The 22,349-nt window shown below is 46.0% G+C and overlaps 2 protein-coding genes across 3 annotated transcripts in view; one reads left to right on the top strand and one right to left on the bottom strand.

Moving 5' to 3' along the window:
* LOC147458600 (TOM1-like protein 1) overlaps nucleotides 1-22,349 on the bottom strand; it is a 104,359-nt gene that overhangs the window by 24,100 nt on the left and 57,910 nt on the right. The gene's annotated exons all lie outside the window — the stretch shown is intronic.
* Nucleotides 9,995-13,749, top strand: LOC147458601 (uncharacterized). The gene is made up of 6 exons (XM_086511701.1): nucleotides 9,995-10,239; nucleotides 11,187-12,102; nucleotides 12,234-12,805; nucleotides 12,904-13,255; nucleotides 13,358-13,519; nucleotides 13,603-13,749. The coding sequence occupies exons 1-6, from the start codon at nucleotides 9,995-9,997 to the stop codon at nucleotides 13,747-13,749; spliced, it is 2,394 nt and encodes a 797-aa protein (XP_086367827.1).

Raw genomic sequence — 22,349 nt, forward strand, 5'->3', positions numbered from 1 at the left:
TGGAGAACTTCTCAAGCAAGAACCATTCCTTGAACCCTAGCGTTTTCAGCCCTTAAAGCGCTAGCATTTTCAGCCCCTAAACCTCAGCATTTCCAGCCTAGCATATCAGCGTTTTTCAGCAATGCAACCCAACGCTTCAAAGCCAGCAATTCAACGTTTTTGCACCTGCAGAATTCAGCGTTTTTGAACCAGCAAAGTCAGCGTTTTTGCAGCAGCAGAACTCAGCGTTTTCAGCAGCAAGTTCAGCAGATAGATCTAGCGATTGCAGCAGATAAAGAACAGCCCGAAAGGAGCAATTCCAGCCATACGTCGTCATCACCGTCGTCTCCAACCTAGACACACATTGCATCATAAGCTTCACGAGTTTGCATCAGCATCTTGTACCAGTTTTGTTCAACTAATAGCATAGACTTCTCTCGCCACCGAGAGAAGGGCCTTCGAAGGAGGGTTTGACAACTTGTCTGGTGTCCTATTCTTCTCTCTCTATCTCTCAGTCTCAGCACCTTCATTCACAGTGTTTATCCACTTATTTGTGATCACTTGCACTCTCTCATTAAAGGAACGGAAGGCTCTCCCTTCCATAAGTAAAAGGAACCTTGAGCACAATTCGGAGCACTCATCTTGAGCAAAGTTCAACATTCACTTCCGCTGCACCTTACATGGGTATCAGAGCTTTGGCAGTGTTCTGTATTACTCAAGGAAAGAACCACAAGATTTTTTTTTTGCTTGTTGCAATCGCACGTAACCCAAGACCTCTTGGGCGGGTCGATTCCTAATCGTGTTTTTGAAGAGTGATAGGAAACCCAAGAAAGAAGGGCTTGTCCAGTCTCCCCTTGTTTCTCTTTTCACTCATTGAGAGCAGACCGTGAACTTAGCGGCCGGCCAATCGACGTGAGGTGGAAAAAAGAAACCTTGGTGTGAGCGCAAGGCCACCAAGGGGTGCACCCGCGGGAAAGAGACGAGCTCGGGTGAAGAAAAGATCCTTCTCTAGCACGGATTGCAAGCGAAAGAAGAACCCCAAGACCCACAAGAACCCAAGTTCCTCGGGAACTTAAGAACCCACGACTTCCGTGTATGGTCATTACACGAAGCAGAATGGACACTTCGTATGGATGTAATGAGCATGGCAATGGCGAAGAAGAATTTTCCCCGACCAGGAGGTTTTTCTGACCCTCCCCCTTCCCCATCTACGCCACAAATTGCACCAAATCCTATGGAGGCTTTGGTCAAGTCGATGATGGACATGATGGCACAACAACAAGAAGAGAATCACGTTGCGATGGCACAACGAGAGAGAAAAGCAGAACGACAGGTAGCAGTGGAGCGTGAATGCCAAAACAAACAAGAAACCTTGGATCACGAAGAGCGCTTGGCGGCCGAGGAACGAAAAGAAAGAAAAGCAGAAAGAAAGGCATCTTTGGAAAGTGAGCGCGATCAAGCGCGCTTGGCGGCCGAAGCAAGACAGACAGCTATTGAGCATGAGCGTGAGCAAGCACGCTTGGTGGCCGAAGAAAGACGAGCGGCTTTGGAGGCAGAGCGTGAGGTGCAAAGAGACCTACACATGCAAGAGTTGGTCCGACAGGTTCTCACCTCAAAACCCGAGCCAGCCAAAGATGTCGGTGGTTCATCAAGTGGCGCAAGCCGAGATTTGGACTCCAACAACCCCATCATCGAGAAGTTGACTTTCAGTAAGTATGATGGTGAGATGGATGCTACTGTTATTCATTCTTGGTTGCATCAATTTAATGCTTATTTTGCGACAACTAAGAAGACGGGCAATAGCAAGGTTTTGACGACAGCCATGTACCTGCCGGTGATGCCATTAATTGGTACCACGCATGGCAGAGGCACAGTTGGCCGCGCACCTAGAGGAAGCCGACGAAGACGCGCCCCTTTCCTTCAATTGTGCCGACTTCCCAGACAAGCTCAAGGCGCGGTTTATGCCACCACAATACCTAGCGCGGTTGAAGCAGAATGGTATGCCAGTCATGTCTTTTTCTAACCGTGTTTAGCAACTCGACACCCAATTACGCAAATCAGATGATGAGCGCAAAGAGGCTTTCCTTTTTGGGTTGGACGAATATATCAAGTTTAATGTAGAAGTCTTCGACCTCGCGGATCTCAACAAGGCGGTAGCAATGGCTCTCTCTCAAGAGATGAAGCACAACAAGGGCAAGCCTAAGGAAAACAAGACTTCTCAAAGTACCTCCCAGAACGGTAAGAATGGTAAGAATGGTAACTCTTCTAGCCCATCTTTCTCTAATCCTTCGGAAAAGAACTCTCAAAATGAATCTAAGGGTAAAGCTAAAGCACCTGCAAAACCTAAGCTAACCCTGGATGAAAAAGCCGCACAAGGAATTATAGGAGGATACATAACGGCTGAAGAACAAGTGATTTATGCTAAGGAAGGTAGATGTTATCAATGTCACGTCAAGGGTCACATTAAGAAGGCTTGTCCGAAGACAGCCCCACCTAAAGAACCTGAGGCACCCGCAACAACCACAAGCACTTTAATGAACCAAGCTGAATCTTCTCATGTCTCTGACACACACATTGATGAATCTCTCATGAAGTGTTATGGCATGTAAAGGGTCAGCGTTTTATCATATTGTTTGATCCAGGCAATATGCATGATGTGATTAGTGCCTCTCTTGTTGAGAGAGCCCGCCTAGAGGTTAGTCAGGAATCTCCTCTCGAGGTGTCGGTATGGACTCTCTCATCACGAAAGAGTGCCTTGATGTGTTGTTTACAATTCAACAAGCTGCTTTCCGTAGGAAATTTCTCGTGTTCCTCTCTCAAGATGTGATATGCTTTTGGGCATTAGATGGTTTCGGGAGCATAACCCTCTCATTGATTGGGAGGCCAACACTCTCACATTAAATGCCAAGAGTAACTCTCCCATGATCATTCGTGTTGAGGAGGGTCTGCATTCTTTGCCTCTCATTTCTCATGTGCAGGTAAAGCGTCAATTACGACGTGGAGCACAAGCGGCATTCATCTATGCTGCTCCAGTTTCCCAGAGCATTCAAGCTCCACACAGGTATTCAGCTTTGTTTACTAAGTTTAAGCATCTCTTTTTGCAGGATGATCTTCCACCCCGTCTCCCACCCGAGCGGGCCGGAGGACCATCGCATCGAGCTTACGGAGGGGGCACGGTCTGTTAGTAAGGCTCCCAACCGTTTGAACAAGACACAGGAGGAAGAGTTAGAGCGGCAACTCAAGTTGGTGGCTAGAGGATTTATACGTCCGAGTGTAAGTCCTTTTGCTGCTCCTATTTTGTTTGTCCGCAAGAAAGATGGTTCGTCTCGTTTGTGTGTTGATTACAGAGCCTTGAACAAGACGACCGTCAAGAACAAATTTCCAATGCCTCGCATTGAGTATATCCTTGATAGGCTCATGGGGCAAAGGTTTTCAGTAGGTCGATCTCAGGAGTGGATACCATCAGGTACGGGTATTCAGAGGCGACATCTTCAAAACCGGTTTTTGCACAGAGCGAGGGCAATGAGAGTATGTGGTTATGCCTTTTGGATTGACAGGTGCCGTGGGTACATTTAATCGTCTCATGGTAGGCCGTTTCGATGATATGGTTGGTGTATGTGTGTTAATCTTTCTTGATGATATTCTCACTTTTTCTACATCGTGGGAACAACATGAAAAGGATGTCGAAAGGGTACTAACCCGTTTGGATGAGTGTCAGTTGTACATTGCAGCTAAGAAATCTGAGTTTTTTCTCACTGAAGTTACTTATCTAGGTTATATCATTTCTGCAGAAGACATCAAGCTCTATAGACCCCGCGAAGGCGGAACTGGTACGTAATTGGAATTTGCCCAAAACTGCATATGATGTGCGTTTTTTTCTTGGTTTATGTCAAGCATATAGTTCGCACATAGAGAATTTTGCACGCATTGCCGCACTTGTGATTGATGTTTTGAAAGGGATAAAGACTCGCCGTCAGCGCATAGAATTGCCCGAAGCAGCCATTGAGGCTTTCGCAGCCCTCAAGGTTGCGGTGACAAAAGCGCTGTGTCTCATCCTTGCCTCTTGGGATGACCCCTTTGAGGTATGGACGGATGCGAGCAATGTCGCCATAGGCGCTGTGCTTCAGCAGCATGGTCATCCAGTAGCTTTCCTTAGCCGGAAGCTCTCCTTAGCCGGAAGCTCAATAGTGCAGAAAAGAACTATTCAGTTTACGATCAAGAACTTTTGTCTGTCAATCACTCTCTTTAGCATTGGAAGCATTTTCTTTATGGTAGAAAATTCATAGTTCGCACAGATCACCAAGCCCTCAAGTGGCTCCAGTCTATGCCTAGTGCACATTGGAGTGATCGCCAAGCACGGTGGTCACAATTTTTTGAGCAATTTGGAGGTTTGATTGAGTATGTGCCTGGAAAAGCTAACCCTGTTGCAGATGCGTTGAGTCACAAAGGATAGATTTTGGGCTCTTGAGTCAAGATCCACAGTTTCTATTTAGGGTGTGTCTTTCGACAGCATGAAGAACCAGTATGCGGATTCCGAGTTTGGTAAGCAATGGTTGCAGGCTCTTGCTTCCCAAGGGCCAAGCAACTATCTCATTCGTGATGGTTTGTTGTATTTTCGTCAAAGTCTATGTGTGTTGCCCTCTCTCAGGCCAACCATATTGCATGATGCACATGATTCTCTCACGAGTGGGCACAGGAGAATGAACACCACTTTGGGAAAAATAGAAAGATTCTTTTATTGGCCTAAAATGCGAAAAGATGTGTCTCATTATGTCACACAGTGCACTATATGTCAAAAGATAAAAGCTCCTCGGAGTAAGCAGCAAGGTCTCTTGCTTCCGCTACCTATTCCCGATGGACCTTTTCAAGATATTTCCATGGATTGTGTGACTAACCTTCCACCTAGTTTGCATTCAGGGAACACTCAATGTTTAACAATTGTTGATCGTTTCAACAAGTTTTGCATGTTAATTCCTTGTAAGGCCACAATCACTGCACAAGATGTGGCACGGTTGTTCATAAAGCATTGGTACCCCCTCTGTGGTTTTCCAAAATCGATTGTTTCAGATAGGGATGTTAAGTTCACGTCCAATTTTTGGCGCACACTCTTTGAAAATTTTGACACTAAGTTGAACTTTTCATCAGCTTTTCATCCACAGTAGATGGTCAGACAGAGATTTACAATCAGTTGGATTTTGATGTTTTAAAGTTATTTGTGCATGATCAGCAGTCTCATTAGGAGCTCTATCTCCCATTGGTTCAGGCTATTTTGAATGACTCTTTTTCCTCTGTCATTGGTCGAACTCCGTATGAGGCAGCTTTTGGCCGCCCGTTCCAGACACTTTTGACTCGCTCGGTCAGTCAAGTACCTGATGCTAATGTTGAAAGTCAGTCATTGGATGAGATTTCTGAGAGTGTAAAGCTTCGGCTAAGAAAGGCTCAGGGATCTTATTCAAGGCAGGCTAATAAGCATCGTCAGGATGTTTTGATCAAGGAAGGGGATTGAGTGTATTTAAGAATCATGAAACAACGTCTTAAGCAAATTGGAAAGAAGTGTCCCAAGTTGTCTTTTAGAATGTATGGTCCGTTTCCAATCATTAAAAAGATAAATGAGGTTTCAATGAAATTGCAATTGCCTAACTCACCTCCAAAGAACATTTCGGAAGAAGAAGAGCCGAAGATCATCGATGAAGCAGAAGTCATGGAGCCGGAGCAAGTGTTGTTACATCGGTTTCGACATGGTTCAAAGAAGCAAGTGAGACAATACTTTTTGAAGTTCAAAGATCAAGGAACCCACGAAGCAGTGTGGGTCGACGAAGAGTTTTTCAAAGATTATCCAGAGTTGTTGGCAGAGTACAAGGAAGCCATGCAGCTCGGTACCAGTACCTCACTTTAAAAAGGAGAGGATGTCACGTGCACATCTAACCCTTTGTGCATGTGGACAAGCTACTTCATGACAAGGGTTCAGTTAGCCTAGCTTAGGAACTGTTCTGGCACTTTTGTGAGTCTGTTTGCAAACCGTGCATGCCCAGGCACTTAAGAGTAGATGCATATCCTCTGGTTGCACACAGCATGATCATCAGCATTACTGTCACGTGACACATCCCAACCCTATGTGTCTGTGGACAAGCTACACCACGGCAGGGTTCAGTCAGTCCAATCAAGTCTAGATTAGCAGTGATCTGGCACTTTTGTGAGTCTATTCGTAGACCGTGCATGCCCAGTCACTTAGCATAGATGCATATCCTCCAGTTGCACACAGCATGATCATCAGTATTCCCTTCAGAATCCAACATATTCAGTAAGGGGAATTTTCCAGTGCATTTAGCCTATTTTTCTTATTTTTGGTATTTTCACTTATTATTTTTAAGTGACTTTCCAACAAAAGTAGGTAGGGCAATTTTGCTAAGTTAATATATAAACAAACCCAAGTTAGTACTTTCTGGCAAGGAGGCAGCAGGAGCTTCCCGCTCAAAAGGCAACTTCTCAGCAATACCCCACCCCAACCCCAAACCCCCCCCCCCCCCCCCCAGCACCCCCAGCGTTTTTCGATCCCCATCTTCGCGGGCATTTCCTAGCACTTGGCGCTTCCTTCCATTGCAAAGTCGCCACCATCACCCTCAGCATCCTAGCAACTGCAGATCCCCATCATCGCCGGAAATCTCAGCTTTGCTAGCGTTTTTCCATTGCAGCCCATTAGCGTTTTTGGTCTCCACAGCCCCAACGTTTTTGGCAAGAGACAGAATCAGCCAACGTTAGTGCATTTCCAGCCCAAACCACATCAGATCCACAGCGTTTCCAGCCCTAGGATACAGTAGAAGATTTCATCCCCATTGGTTGCAACAGTCCCCCATTTTCAGCCCAAGAAAACGCAGCCAAAACAGTCATTTTCAGCCACCGAAACAGTCTCGAAATTCAGCAGATAGAGGACCACAGATTTCAGCCATCAAGTTGTCGTCGTCATCACCGTCGTCGTCGTCAGCATAGTCCAAGTTGCATCAGTCCATGGCATACGCATTGTACACCTTTGTGCAATCAAAGTAGACCACTCTCGCCGACGAGAGTGGGGCCTTCAGAGGAGGGTTTTACAACCTCTCGGGTGTCGTATCTCTTCTCTCTCCTTCTCTCAGTTTCATTCACTTGCACGCACAATATCCACTCACTTTGTTCGTGATCATAGCACTCTCCATAAGACGGAAAGCTCTCTCTTTCCCTAAGAACTAAAAGGAACCTTGAGCAATAAAGATCACTAATCTTAAGAAAATACAACATTCATTCCGCTGCACCTAACAATTACCATCAGAATCCATCAAGAGCATTTTCTGGTGCATAGAATCTATTTTCCCTATTTTAGCCATTTTTCACTTATTATTTTTAAGTGACTTTTGTTGGGAACTAGGTAGGGCAAATGAGCCAAGCCAATATAAAAGAAAACCTAGCACTAGTGAAATCTGGCTGAAGAGGAAGGAGAGCACAGGCACCAAGTGTAGCAGGCCCTCTGGAGAACTTCTCAAGCAAGAACCATTCCTTGAACCCTAGCGTTTTCAGCCCCTAAACCTCAGCGTTTTCAGCCTGGCATATCAGCGTTTTTCAGCAATGCAACACAGCGCTTCAAAGCCAGCAATTCAACGTTTTTGCACCTGCAGAATTCGGTATTTTTGAACCAGCAAAGTCAGCGTTTTTGCAGCAGCAGAACTCAGCGTTTTCAGCAGCAAATTCAGCAGATAGATCCAGCGATTGCAGCAGATAAAGAACAGCCTGAAAGGAGCACTTTCAACCATACGTAGTCGTCACCGTCGTCTCCAACCTAGACACACATTGCATCATAAGCTTCACGAGTTTGCATCAGCATCTTGTACTAGTTTTGTGCAATCAATAGCATAGACTTCTCTCGCCACCGAGAGAAGGGCCTTCGGAGGAGGGTTTGACAACTTGTCTGGTGTCGTATTCTTCTCTCTCTATCTCTCAGTCTCAGCACCTTCATTCACAGTGTTTATCCACTTGTTTGTGATCGCTTGCACTCTCTCATTAAAGGAACGGAAGGCTCCCCCTTCCGTAGGCAATGTCGCCATTGAGTGAGAGCGTGGATCACTGCCAATAGCTCTTTCTCATAAATCAAATGCTGCCAATTCTGGCCTTGAAAACAATCGTCTTTCATAGGCAATCACATGGCCTTCTTGCATTAAGACCGCTCCCAGACTGCGACCACAAGCATCAAAATATACTTCGAATGACCTTTCCAAGTCTGGCAAGCCAACACTGGTCCAGTAGTTACTTTTTCTTTAAGTGTCTAAAAGGCAGTCGCCTTTGTCGGTCTCCACGAGAAAGGGACTCCTTTCTAAGTCAAAATGTGCAAAGGGGAAGCTACCTCTACCAACTTCCGAATGAACAGCCTATAGTAAGAATCAAGAAGCTTCTAACTTCATGAACATTCTTCAAATCTGGCCTTGGGTCGGTTCCCATGCAATCTAGTATCAGTCCTGCTTTCATCTTGCCTTTTCTGCCACGTTCCTCTGCCACTCTAGAACTCTCTGGCCTGTCTTCAGCCTGTCCTTGCTGTGCCTTTTTGGGGCACTTTGCGGAGATGTGCCCTTGTTCACCGCAACCAAAACACTTCCCCTCTTTGAGATAATTAGCCCTTTCTCGAAGAGCCAATCGGAGTCGTGTATCCTTCTTTTCTTGGAAACTCTTTTCCTTTCTACTTTCATTGTTGGGAGGTCTGTCTAGTTCTTTGAGTCAAGATTTAATAAGTGGGGTAAGTCGAATTCTCCGAATGTATAGAGAAACCCCGTTTCGCATGACCCATTAATTCTTGAATAGAATCCGACTTTTGTTCAAGGTAGTAATGCCGGATCTCTGTAGGGAGTCCGCAGCAAAACCGCTCAATCTGTTCCTTAAAGGTGACCTTAAATGAAGAGATTGGTAGAAAAGAGCTGTCACAAATTGATGATGTGGCAGCCTGCAAGAACCCCAGAATTGCGTCGACTGCATCTCCCGGAGTTCATATTGTGTAGGCCGAGGTGACCCGTACTCATCTTCTGTTAAGTCATTTAAATCTTCTGCGTTGCCTCCTCCCGCCTCAACGGTTGCAAAAGAGGTCGATTGATTCTTTTTGGAATCCATAACTGTCGCGAGAAAAGGGATCTTTGAGCAAAGTACAACCGGCCCGCGGTTGCTTGCTCTCAGACTCTGCGTCCAAATGCTCTGAGAAGTGAGCCCCCTTGGGTCACTTATAAAAATTACAAGGGGTGCTAAAAGCAGAGCCCCAAAAGCTTTAAACTCAAAAGCAACTGGTAAAAAATCTGCCATTAAAATCAATCAGCACAAAAAGAGAAAATCCGTACAATCAGCTTGCTAGCGCATTTTCCGAGCGTCCATACAACTGCCACGTCATTAGCCAATCAACGCAATTTTCGTGTGTCCGTACAGTCAACCACGTCAGCACTTTGCGAGTGTGTGTGTTCGGGCTGCATTACCATGTCATCAATTTGTGACAGCATCTGACAGTGGCAAGGCCGCGGAGATGCTTGTTGCGGAGTGGACAAGCACCATAGAGATCATCACGTCGGAGAATGTTCTTTGTATGGTTGCAGATGAAGAGGCGTCAAATAGGACAGTCGGGGCTATCATTGAGGGCATGTATCCCACTATCCATGTCACATTTTGCATGGCGTATTGCCTCAACAACCTCCTCAAGGACATAGGGAGTTTGTCATGGATTTCACCCACCATTAGTGACGGCAATCAAATTGTGACCTTTGTACTCAACCATCAAGAAGTGCGCCATGAGTTCTCAAAGAGGAGCCACTTGTCCTGGCTCAAATATTCAGAGACAAGATTTGCATTCAATTGGTTTATGCTAGGCCGCTTGTCTACATGTGGCGGAGCCTTAAGGGGCCTCTTTCTTAGTGATGAGTTTCATGCCATGCGGGAGTCTACATCAGCAACAAGGATGAAATGCCAAGAATGGGCCGACGACGCCGCTTGGTGGGAGGAGGTGAAGACTCTTAACGCCATGGTCAAGTCCATTCTACACCTACTTCGAATTGTGGATAGCTTGCAACCATGCATTGGCAAAGTCTGCGAAGCCATGATTCAAATGATAGAGACACTTGAGAAGCTTGTGCCTGACCCTATTCAGTATGCGGAGATTCGTGGCTTGTGTGAGTCTAGGTGGAATGCATACTACTCTACACTTCATGCGGCGGCTTATGTGCTTGACCCCGAGTTTCAGGGAAGGCTCAAGAGACCGACAAGGAGGTGAGCAAAGGATGGCGGCTTGCATTGGAGCGCCTTGAGCCTAGCACTGACATTAGGCACAAGATTAGAGATGAGCTACTCAACTACAGGCAAAAGAAGGGTTCCTATGGATGCGTAGATGCACAGGTTGATTGCAGCAAGATTGGCTCCGTTTTGTGGTGGGAGGACTATGGAGGAGATGGCCCACATTTGCCACGCTTGGCTGTTCGTGTCCTTAGCCAAGCATGTACCACTAGTTGCTTGGAGGCTGGAGCAACTATGGAGTGTGTACAGCCACATTGCCCTCTAAGAAGAGGAATCGCCTTGGGGTCGAGAGGGCCAATGATTTGGTGTTTGTGAGCGCTAACTTGCGCATGCTTTCCAAGAGCGTCACACACAAGGCAGATCCCTTCACTGAGTGGGAGATGGCACAAGAGAATCCATCTACAGCCGAGACACTTTTGGAGGAGCTAGAGGAGGACCGCGAGGCCTCATATGTAGCTGACACCCTCGACTACAACGATGATGTGGAGATTCAGCATGCAAGCACTTCGGGAGTTTGATGATCAAGGTAGGATCCGTACGGTACCGTACGTCCGTACACTACCGTACGGAACCGTACTATCCCCCCCCCCCCCCCCCCCCCCCCCCCAAAAAAAAAAACAAAAACAAATTTCCCCTTCGCGTTTTCGGATTTAATTTCGCCTCTGTTTTGGGGGTTTGGCCGCCTGGTTATTGAGACAGAGTGAGTTTGGGCGCCTGTTTATTGCAAACTATTGACTACAGAGTACTACAGAGAGAGTTTGGGCGCCTGTTTATTGCAGACAGAGCTCTGCAAACTCACCTGCAGAGCAACCTTGTGCGCGGTAAAGGTAAGTGCTCGTCCTCGCGAGTCTCTCCCGTCTCCCTCGCGGATACCTTGTGTGTTTCTCGCGATAGCATCAATGTTTTTGTTCACCTATCTGTAGGTACACCATGCCTCACAAACCCAACCCAGTCTGGAGCGCACACACCGCTGTCATTGCGGTGGTAAATACAGGAGGGCAAGCAGGATCAGGAACACGTACTTGGGCCTGCAAATATTGTGGAAAACAGAAGACAAGTACGGTGACGCGTGTGTTGAGGCACCTTACTGGCATCGGCACTACTGGCCAATGCGGAGGGTGCAAGCTTATTCCGCCCGCGATAAAGGATGCTTTGAGGTTGGAGCACTTCCCGGGAGGGGGTCTTCCCTCATCCAAGGGTAAGAAAGCAAATCAGGCAACACAGGATGCCTTGCAAAATGCATTGTTTACAGATTTGTCAGATACAGGGACAAAGCAAGAAAAGGACACTAGCAGGAAAAGGGCTCGTTGTTCTCAAGATGTAGATGAGGATACAGATCAAGAGACACGCGTGTATACACAGTCTACTTTGCCTTCACGTGTCCAAGCACAGTCTTGGGTAAAAGAGTGGCAAAAGATTGCAGAGACAGAGATTGCTCGCACGCTCATAGAGTGCAACATTGCATTTAGTGTCTTGCGGACAGAGCAATGGAAGCGAATGGTTCGAGCCATTGCACAAGTTGGTGCCACAGATTCTTGGAGTGGCTTGGATTATCAAAAGATGCACACATCCATGTTAGATGAGCAGCGAGAGATCATTGACAGAGCATTGGTCCCAGTGAAAGCTGGGTGGCAACAGTTTGGTTATACCATCATCTCTGACGGGTGGAGTGATATTCGCAGACGCCACATTATCAACATTCTTGTTTCCTCTTGCCTTGGTACATACTTCCTACGTGCCGTGGACGCGGGCAAGGCTGGTGAGCACGTTGATGCGGAGTTCATTTTTGGGCACATTCAGACGGCCATCAAGGAGGTCGGGAAGGATAATGTGGTGCAGGTATTCCATAATCCATGGCTCTCTCTCACTTCGTATACGCCATCTCTAATCAGTCTTCACTCTTTTGCTTTTTACTATTTAGTAGTTGTATCTTGTAAGTAATAAGCCACCTTGTTCGTATGGTTTTGCAGGTTGTCACGGACAATGCGTCCAACTGCAAGTCTATGGGGGAGATGGTTGAGGCGGAGTTCCCTCACATAGTTTGGACTCCATGTGCTGCACATTGCCTCGACTTGCTCATGGAGGATATTGGCAAGGATATTGGCAAGCTGTCTTGGGTACAGCCTATTGTTTCTGATGCGGCGAAGATGACTACTTTCTTCCGCAAAAAACATCAGGCACTTGCTATATTCAGGAGTCACAGTACACTAGACATGGTGCGTCCCTCGAGGACTAGGTTTGCATACATGTACCTAGTACTTCAGAGGCTTTACAGATTGAGGGATCCACTGTTGCAGACAGTCGTGGACCCTAAGTGTCGATTGATGCACCATTCACAGACTGAGCCTACCAAGTACATACAGAGGAAAGTTCTGGATGAGAGCTTTTGGGCAGAGGTGCACTCCTTGATAGTGGCTCTCCAGCCTCTCTACGTTCTCTTGCGTGTGACAGACATGGAGGGATCCACTCTTGGCCTTGTGTATCATCTGTTTATGCAAATGAAGCAGCACATAGCAACATGTGCCTCCTTGACATCAGAGCCGTAAGTCTTCGTGTCATGTATCATATTTTGGCTCAGCCTTGATCTTTGGAAAAAGTATTTGTTTTAAATCTTAACTCTGAAGTATTGTCACTTGTGAGTTGCGGGCGGGATGACATTCTTGCCATTGTGGAGACCCGATGGATATATATGTGTCGTCCCATTCATGGGATGGCTGCTATACTCCATCCTCTCTACAAGACTCTAGAGCTTTTTACAGAGAGTAGTTTGCTTACATTGCGATCAGGGTATATGGACATTATGTTCACTGAAGATGAGCAACTGGAGATCGACAATGAGATGAGCAGCTACATGAACAATTTGGGACCGTCTTTCTTGAGGAGTGTGTCCTTGAGACGGGAAGCTACCAAGCTTCCACTCAGTTGGTGGCAAAACTATGGAAGAGCCGGTCATCCAAATTTGGCCACACTTGCACTACGCATTCTCTCACAGGTATTATAATCTCTTGGATGTTTTCGTGATTTTCAATGCTCATTTGGCAATGTTCATATGTTGAATGTTCCCATTTCTCGTGTGAATGTCCATTGTCCATAGGATTGCTCAGCTGGCGCTTGTGAGCGCAATTGGAGCGCGTACTCTCTTGTGCACACGAAGATTCGAAACCGCTTGAGCACTACGCAATTGGAGAAGTTGGTCTACTGCCGAGCGAACATGAAGCTCGTGCGTAGCTTTCATGCTTTGGGATCACCCAAGCAGGTAAGTTTTAAAAGATTAATGTTACTTGGTTAGTAGACTCTCAACTTGTGAGTTGACGCTTGGCTACTTGTACTTATGAGCAGGTAGATCCGACTGAAATCAAGATGGTTCCAGACCCTACTGCGGAGGAGATGCACTGCCGGATCAGAGATGAGCAAGAGGAGATCCTACGAGAGGTCCATAGAGAGCTTGAGAGTGTGGATCGGCGGGTCACTCGGTCCCGAGCATGATCTCACAACATCCCTCTTTGCCTGGAGACCGGAGATCCAGAGAGAGCACGACGGGAGAGCATTCAACGAGGGAAGTTGCCTATGCGTAGTAGCCGTGTTCGAGCAAATGAGGCAGTGCGTCTCATTCAGACTTCAGAGGAGGACGACCCACTTGAGCTGGAGCCGGGTGCTTCAGGAGATCCCACCACTACTGAGCCAGAGTTTGATGAGGAGGGCAATGTCTTGACATATGGAAACATGGACTCCTCATCTTCAGAGTCTGATGTGGATTTTTTATTCTCATTCAGTTAGTAGTATGTACTTTGCAGCAGTGCAACTGCTAGCATGCTTCGTAGTTTTGTTGAGTCGGGACTTGTGGCTTTCTTTGTGGATTATGGTTTATTAGATGTCATTTTTTTGTATGGATTCTATCATGATTCATCTTGGTATTTTGATGAGATTACGGTCTACCATCTATGATTCTGTGTCATTTCAGTACTTTATGAATTGTATTGCCTCTCAAGTTTCAAGTCTCGTTTGTCGAATACTATACAGTGTGCAAATCATGATGAATATGAAGTTCTCTGTAGTTTGAAGTTTGAAGTTTGTTGAAGTACATTTGAGAGAGAATTGAAGCTTTGAATTGTATTTGTTTGTGAATATTGAATGTCGAGAAAGTGGTAATGACTCGCCTTGGATTGTAGAACAGTGAGCTAATATCCTAGAAGTGATACTTATGAATTTATTATCAAGTACGGACCGTATTGTAGGTTTTTGACGTTTTCGAAAAAAACCTTGCGAATTTTACGTACCTTACCACTCAATCCATTCGGTACTACATACAGTACGTACCGAACACGTACCGTACCTTACGTACCTTTCCACCTTGTTGATGATCACTCTAGAATCTACTCCTCTACCTAGCCCTTTACACTTTTTGTTATCCTTGAGACTTGTCCTTTTTGAGCCCTTGTGGCATGTACTTTTCATTTTGTATCCATCGATGTTTTATTAGCACATTTGCATCTATATGACTCATGTTCTTTGGTCTATTTAGTGTAAAATTTGTGGTCAAATTGATACTCTATGTGTGTGGCATGTGTGTAGGTAAAAAAATTGCCAAAAAAACTCTTTTTTTTTGTCGTTCTGACCCCGTCCCTGTTCCCTAATTTTTGCCGTCCCATCTCGACCCGCCGTTTCCATTTCTGTTTCCCACCTCGACCCGTCGTTCCATGTGACTATGGTATCAAGGGCCAAGCTCTTGAGATTTTTTCATCTTGGAAGGTTTTCACACTGAAACAACAGCTCAGAGCCAGTTCGAAGAGCTTTAACCCCCGTCAAATGTCAGAGAAGTAGTTCAATGGTAGCCTCACATCAAGCTATATCCGAGTCTTGTTTGAACCCACAAGCACATCTAGAGACACTAATGCAAATATTTGTGTCCAAAAGCACCATGTACACGGCTTTGAGACACTACCTATACATCATGTATACGATACGACCGCCCATAGTCATGAGCACACACACGAGCACTACACTTGCTATGTATGTGTGTTTTACACCATTAGCCAAGAAGGCCGTATTCTTAACAAACCGGACCAACGACATGCAGATGAAGACGACAACACAGGAAGATGAAGCTACAACAACAACATCAAGGTATGGCAAGGACAACGACGACCAAGTACAACAACTTTTGAAGATCTGTGCGGGGGAGAAAATCCTCCAAAACAAACAACACAATAACAATGTGAATTTGTGTGCACTCAATTGTGTGTCACCCTCATTTGTGTTAGAGAAGCTTTGTGTGTCTACCCTTGTGTTTGGGAGACTTATGTGCTTACCCTTTTGTGCCAGAGAGGCTTGTGTGTATGCCTACAACCTCATGTTTGTGTGCCTACACCCTTTGTGTCTAGGGGAGGCAAATTTGTGTTTGAGGGGAGACAATTTGTGTGAGTGCAATACCTTTTGTGTTATGTGCAACAATACCCTTATCTATGTGAAACCTATGTGTCAACCATATGAACCAAAACACATGAAGTCTTTGTAAACCCCAAGTTTGGCTTAAGGGGGCGATTGTTAGGGTAAGTCCAACTTGTGGCACCATGTGGGAAAGCCCTCTAGCCACCTAGGAAGAGATAAATGATGACATGGTCCAATAGCAAGAGGGTGCAACCTCTCTAGCAATGACTGTAAAGCACAAAGCCTATTTAAGAGGCTATTTTCTAATGAAGCATTGCACTTTGACTCTATCATTGTGTTTATACTCTCTCTCTTTATGCTCTTGCAATTGGCAGAGCATAACCCTAACCTCCATATCTCTAACCCTAACCCTAACACCATGGCCAAGTTAAGGCTTCACCCTCCATAGCCTAATTCTACGCCATTGGTGATTAGGGCAACACGCTTCCACATCTAACCCATCAAAAACATCTCCAAAGTCTTTATCTGTCAAATACTCATTCTTGAAACACTCGGAAATTTCCATCTGCACATCTATTATGGCAAAATTTGTTAGAGTTCAAGCATCTCTCTGGATTTGTCCAGTTGGTCCCAGTTTTTCCCAAGGACAGGTGTTAAGAGACTGAGGGTTGTTTCATGGCTATACCCGGCCAGTGTGAGGTTGTTTTCTCATGTCGGGATGTGTTTAGCCATGTTTAGCCTTGGTTTTGGCTTGGTTCCATGGCCATCAAGCTCCTACAAGCTGGGAGTATTTTTCCCAACCTTTGCGGTATTTTTTCTAGAGCCCTTGTGGGCATCACGTGCCAATTCTTGCATGTTTCCCTACTTTAGAGGTCATGGGGGCTGCTGGACAGCTCGCTGACCCAGACCTCTGAAGGTATATAGGGACGGCAGGGGTACCAGCAGGAGGGGGAGGGGGAGGGGGAGGGGGCAAAGTGCCCTAGGGTGCAAGGTGCCCCTAGGGGGCAGTCCTAGGATGGGTGGTGGGTAGGGGGTACAAATCAGCCTAGCATTTTTGCTACAGATCAACCCCATCGTTTTTCCCCATTCAACCCTAGCGTTTTTCATCCCAAGCAGTAGGACAACACTGCCAGGCAATTGATGGGTTGCAACGAGATTTCTCCTTACGTTTTTCTTCTCAAAGCACTCAGATGAGACAATAATCATCTTGATGCAGAGCACATCCGGGGTGCAGGCAACGAAGTGGAGATGTCCTATGCTCTCTAGATGGCACCCTTGTCGTGAGACGTGTCCCTCTCACTCCAAATCAATTCTCTTGCTAGGAGGAGATCTTGCCAGTGTCACAAAGTGATGACGTGGCTATAGACAGCAGAAACCCTAATTTCTGCAAGAAACCCAAAAAATCCTGCAAACCCTAATTTCTGCCCAAAACCCTAATTTCCGGAAATCGCGGAGGTGATTTTTTTTTATTTTATTTTTTTTGCGAAATTTTGAGCAACGCAAATCTCAGCTTTTTGCTATGATTTTAGAGAAAGAGAGAGAAAAAGAGAACTTGCTTTTTACTGACTCTCATTGAGAGAGAGAGAGAGAGAGAGAGAGAGAATCTGCTTTTGCTTTCAAGCTTTGGGACTCTCCTTTTGGGCATCCCTTGTAATCTTTAAATTAGTGATGAGGGCCTCATTTCTCAGAGCATCTGGACGCAGAGTCTAAGAGTGAAACCCTAACCGCTCTCTTGTACTTTGATAATTGATTAATACAAAAAGAAATACCGAAAGGGGCACCAGTCTTTGGGGCCAATATCTCTAGGCACGGAACTCCGCCGGCCCAGAGCAAATCTATTGTGATCTGTGAATTGTTTGAAGTGGTTATTTGGTGTTGTCGTGATTGATTCTTGACTTGGTGTCACCAGCGTGTGACTACTATCTATCCTTTTTGTTGATTTCTTTCTTATTATCTATTTACTTTCACTTTTTGGAAACACCCCTCGGGAAATCTAACTGCCCTGCATTGCATAGCTAGTGTGGAACTGTCCAGAGGGAGTCCAGGCCTGAGGGCAAGAGAGCACTAAGGTTGGACAAGGACTATGGTTAGCCAAGTGGGGTCATTGACTAGCCAAAGTGGAATCCTTTCCTACAGAGGCTACATTTCAGTTCTGGATGTGGCCGCAGTGTACAAAGAGGGTCGGATGACCTAGAAAGATACAATGGCAGCATCTCCTAAAATTTAGGGAACTGCTATTTTGGGACCTGAAAATGTGTTGACGTCATTATCTCCGGAATGACAAGGGGAACATTTTCTTACTCTGCCGTGAAGTCAACAAGGCAACCGGTTGGGATATTTTTAGACGACAACCCTGAAACGGGAAAATGCTTATAAATGTGCCAAGTGGCACCTTCTGGTACACTTGCCTCATGCAACAAGAAGTGGCGCTGAATTTAGGAGGGGGACAGCCTCATTTTCAGATTTGTCACATGTTAAGAGCTATGGAGTGCTTGCTTTCCCTCTTATGCACAGTGCGGTGCCAGGAGTGATGCCCTGCACGCTACGCACTGCCCTCTCTCTCCCCTTTGGCAGTATGTTATGCCCCTCTAGTGGGCTCTTCATTTGACCAATGTACAGTTGTGTGGGTTCATGCGCGATTGCCGAGGCAAGAGCCTCTTGCACAGGTACTGGATTAGCTAGCAGCTAATCCCCCCGCAGGTACAGTTGAATGCGGAGAGGTTTCACGCCAGAAATCTCGTCTGATTCAAAGGGCAGGTAGCCCTACACGTGCGGGAGCTCGAAAACTTGCAACGGATGCGACCGGCACGTGAAACGGAGCCCGAACCATTGAATTACAGCCTGCTGTGTATTTTTGCAGGTTTAGGGTTTTGGCCCTAAACGGACCCTAATACCCCCAGGAGGTTCGGGGACGCAAGGGGACCGCTGTACAGGTGATCTGGCGCATTTTCAGGGCTGAAAACAGAGAATTCAGCGTGGTGCAGATTCTCGCCAGGTTTTGCAAAGTGCCCGTATGCGTCGGGAAAGTCATTCAATGCGTGGGAATACTGACGGTGAAGTATCCTAGTACAGTTACGCTGCCGAAATCGGGCTGGATCAGTGGAAATTCAGCCGACTTTGTGCGGGGCAACTTGTAGGGAACCACAGCTTTTATTCCCTCTTTTGAACAATAAAGAAATACCGAAAGGGGCGCTTAAGTCAAGGGCCAATCTGGTGTCCGTCTACTCATACAAGTGCAATCTAGCAGCCTGTATCCCTCTCGCCTTTGTTGTCTTGAAAGTACAGGTAAAATAGACGACTAATAATGGGTGAAAGCTAAATCAAGGTTTGAAGTGAAGTCTACCGCCGTTTTTGGATTGAACAGGCCGGTTTCATGGTTCCATCGACGGGATTAAATCACTTTTTCCCATAGAAGTGAGCCTTAGTCAGTTTTGGCCTTGAAGACACAAGGGATCATAGACCAGACACAGGGAATTGCAATTATGGCTGACAGACCAGATGATGTGACTGAAGAGGTTTCCTCTTCACAGGGTCACAGACACATGAAGTGGGTGAGTGGTCAAGACCACCACAGACAGATGACGATATATTCAGGACCCACTTGGCTACTGCTGTGGCTATGTTCACACAAGTAATGCAGAACCCGAGGTTTTTAGCCTTTCTGCAACCTCCTGTTCCGTCTCAGCAAGTGGGGTCACTGGATCATATTCAAAAGCCTGTTAAGGCTCGAGCACAGGTGATTCATACTGCACAGTCAATGGGAACACCTGTACACTTGACGGAGAACATGCAGTCTCCACAACCTATGCCTAAGGTGCAAGAACAGGTGGCTGAGATGCCAGTCTTTCAAGTTGTACCAGTTCAGCCCGCCACCTTTCAGTAGCCTATAGCTGGTTCTAATGGGCAAGGAAGCAACCTACAAGCTATGCAACAGGTCTTCCCACCACCTTCAGTACACCGTATGCAGGGCATCGTGGCATCGATGCCACAGTTCAAGCGGTTGAGACATTCTTCTACTAGCCTACACTGAGAAGAGATGTGGATGCCTTCGTGCGAGAATGCCTAATATGCCAAAAGGTCATGTTTTACAGGCAAAAGGCACCAGGGTTATTGCAACCACTACCTATTCCAGATAAACCATGAGAAAGTATTGCTATGGATTCTATCTTTGATCTTCCGAGAACGCAAACAGGAAATGATGGTATTTGGACCATTATTTGCAGATTCAGCAAACAGGCTCATTTCATTCCTGTCAGGAAGAAGATAAATCCAGATCAGATAGCACGCTTGTTTATGAGCAATATTTTCAAGTATCATGGCATGCCACAGTCGATTGTTAGCGACCGTGATCCGCGCATGACAAGTTTGTTCTGGAGAGGCTTGTTTGAGAATATGGGCACCACGCTCAAATTCTCTTCGTCGTTTCATCCTCAAACAGATGGGCAGTCAGAAGAGGCAAATTCTACTGTCCTAGATTTGCTGAAGTGCTATGTGTCAGAGCATAAAGGTAAGTGGGAGCAATATTTGCCATTGGTGGAGTATGCATACAATAATACAGTGCATTTATCAGCTGGCAAGGCACCTTTTGAGATAGTTGAAGGTGGCAAGAAAGTTCCTCCCATACTGCATACAAAGGACAAGATATTTGAAGTAGATAAGTATGTTCACGACATGGATGAAATTTACAAGAAGGTCAAAGTGGCCTTAGAAAGAACTCAGGCAAAGCGAAAGAAAGCAGCTGATCGTCACCGTCGTGAAGTGGTATATTCACTTGGTGATTGGGTGCTTTTACGCTTTGAAAAGGCAAGGTTAAAGAAGATGAAGGGCAAGGAAAGACTGTTTCCAAAGCTCAGCATGCGTTACTATGGGCCTTCTCAAGTGTGCGACATAATCAGTGATGTTGCATATAGGCTGAAATTGCCTGACAGTTGGAAGATTCACAATGCGTTTCATGTGAGTCTTCTCAAACCCTATGTGGGTGATGTGCCAGAAGATATGCCAGCTGAGGATCAGCCGGAAGTCGAGAAACTTGACGAGATCTTGGTCCCGGAACAGATTTTGGCACACAAAGAAAGGAAAGTGAAAGGCAAGGTTGCTAGGCGTTACTTGGTAAAGTTCAGAAACTATCCACCAATGGATGCTAAGTGGATGGAAGAAGGTGAACTTGCAGAGTCACCAATTGTGTTATCACTTTACCTAGAAGCCTTCGATTTGCAACCTACCTTGACTCCTTGAGTTTCAAAGCTACATGGATTGTCAGTGTGACAATGGCTTCTGAAACAAATGATGTACATGGTATTTAAAGTGAGCTCAAATCAAATACCTGTTACATGAATGTTAGAGCTGTACAGATTGTCAGTTTGGCAATTGCTCTTATGGAATGTCCAAAAGTTTGGTTAGTGCTATAGAAGTGAGTATTTCTTGTCAGTTTGTCAAGGATACAGTGATTGCTTCTATTGAAGAGTACATGTGTAACTGCATTCTAAAACTGTCGGTTTGGGTATGCTCGAAAGTGTTACGGGATCCAACGTGTACTATAAGACAGTGGAAAAATGTGCAGCTACCATTTTGTCATTGGAAAGTTAGTGACTCAAAGCAATGGCAGAGTGCGCAGCTACCACTATGTCATTGGGACAGGGTTCACACGCAGGCAATACATGAGTCGACGAGGTGTTGAATACACCAGGGTTGCCAATGAGCATGTATGTGTCGTATATGTGTCGACAAGTGTTAAAAAAATCAGTGTTGACAGTAAGCATGTACGACATAGATGCAAACGAGGACGTTTGAGATTTCAAGAGGGGGGTATGTCACCAGCGTGTGACTACTATCTATCCTTTTTGTTGATTTCTTTCTTATTATCTATTTACTTTCACTTTTTGGAAACATCCCTCGGGAAATCTAACTGCCCTGCATTGCATAGCTAGTGTGGAACTGTCCAGAGGGAGTCCAGGCCTGAGGGCAAGAGAGCACTAAGGTTGGACAAGGACTATGGTTAGCCAAGTGGGGTCATTGACTAGCCAAAGTGGAATCCTTTGCTACAGAGGCTACATTTCAGTTCTGGATGTGGCCGCAGTGTACAAAGAGGGTCGGATGACCTAGAAAGATACAATGGCAGCATCTCCTAAAATTTAGGGAACTGCTATTTTGGGACCTGAAAATGTGTTGACGTCATTATCTCCGGAATGACAAGGGGAACATTTTCTTACTCTGCCGTGAAGTCAACAAGGCAACCGGTTGGGATATTTTTAGACGACAACCCTGAAACGGGAAAATGCTTATAAATGTGCCAAGTGGCACCTTCTGGTACACTTGCCTCATGCAACAAGAAGTGGCGCTGAATTTAGGAGGGGGACAGCCTCATTTTCAGATTTGTCACATGTTAAGAGCTATGGAGTGCTTGCTTTCCCTCTTATGCACAGTGCGGTGCCAGGAGTGATGCCCTGCACGCTACGCACTGCCCTCTCTCTCCCCTTTGGCAGTATGTTATGCCCCTCTAGTGGGCTCTTCATTTGACCAATGTACAGTTGTGTGGGTTCATGCGCGATTGCCGAGGCAAGAGCCTCTTGCACAGGTACTGGATTAGCTAGCAGCTAATCCCCCCGCAGGTACAGTTGAATGCGGAGAGGTTTCACGCCAGAAATCTCGTCTGATTCAAAGGGCAGGTAGCCCTACACGTGCGGGAGCTCGAAAACTTG

This window comes from Adiantum capillus-veneris, chromosome 4 (genome assembly GCF_014529385.1).
Source record: "Adiantum capillus-veneris isolate H3 chromosome 4, ASM1452938v2, whole genome shotgun sequence".
Taxonomy (NCBI): Eukaryota; Viridiplantae; Streptophyta; class Polypodiopsida; order Polypodiales; family Pteridaceae; genus Adiantum; species Adiantum capillus-veneris.

Bases quoted from the DNA above. Each gene is read 5' to 3' on its own strand.
- LOC147458601 (XM_086511701.1), top strand. From the start codon at position 9,995: ATGGTCAAGTCCATTCTACACCTACTTCGAATTGTGGATAGCTTGCAA. The intron at 10,240-11,186 runs GTGAGCAAAGGA...ACCTATCTGTAG, and splicing joins CTCAAGAGACCGACAAGGAG to GTACACCATGCCTCACAAAC. The intron at 12,103-12,233 runs GTATTCCATAAT...ATGGTTTTGCAG, and splicing joins GGAAGGATAATGTGGTGCAG to GTTGTCACGGACAATGCGTC.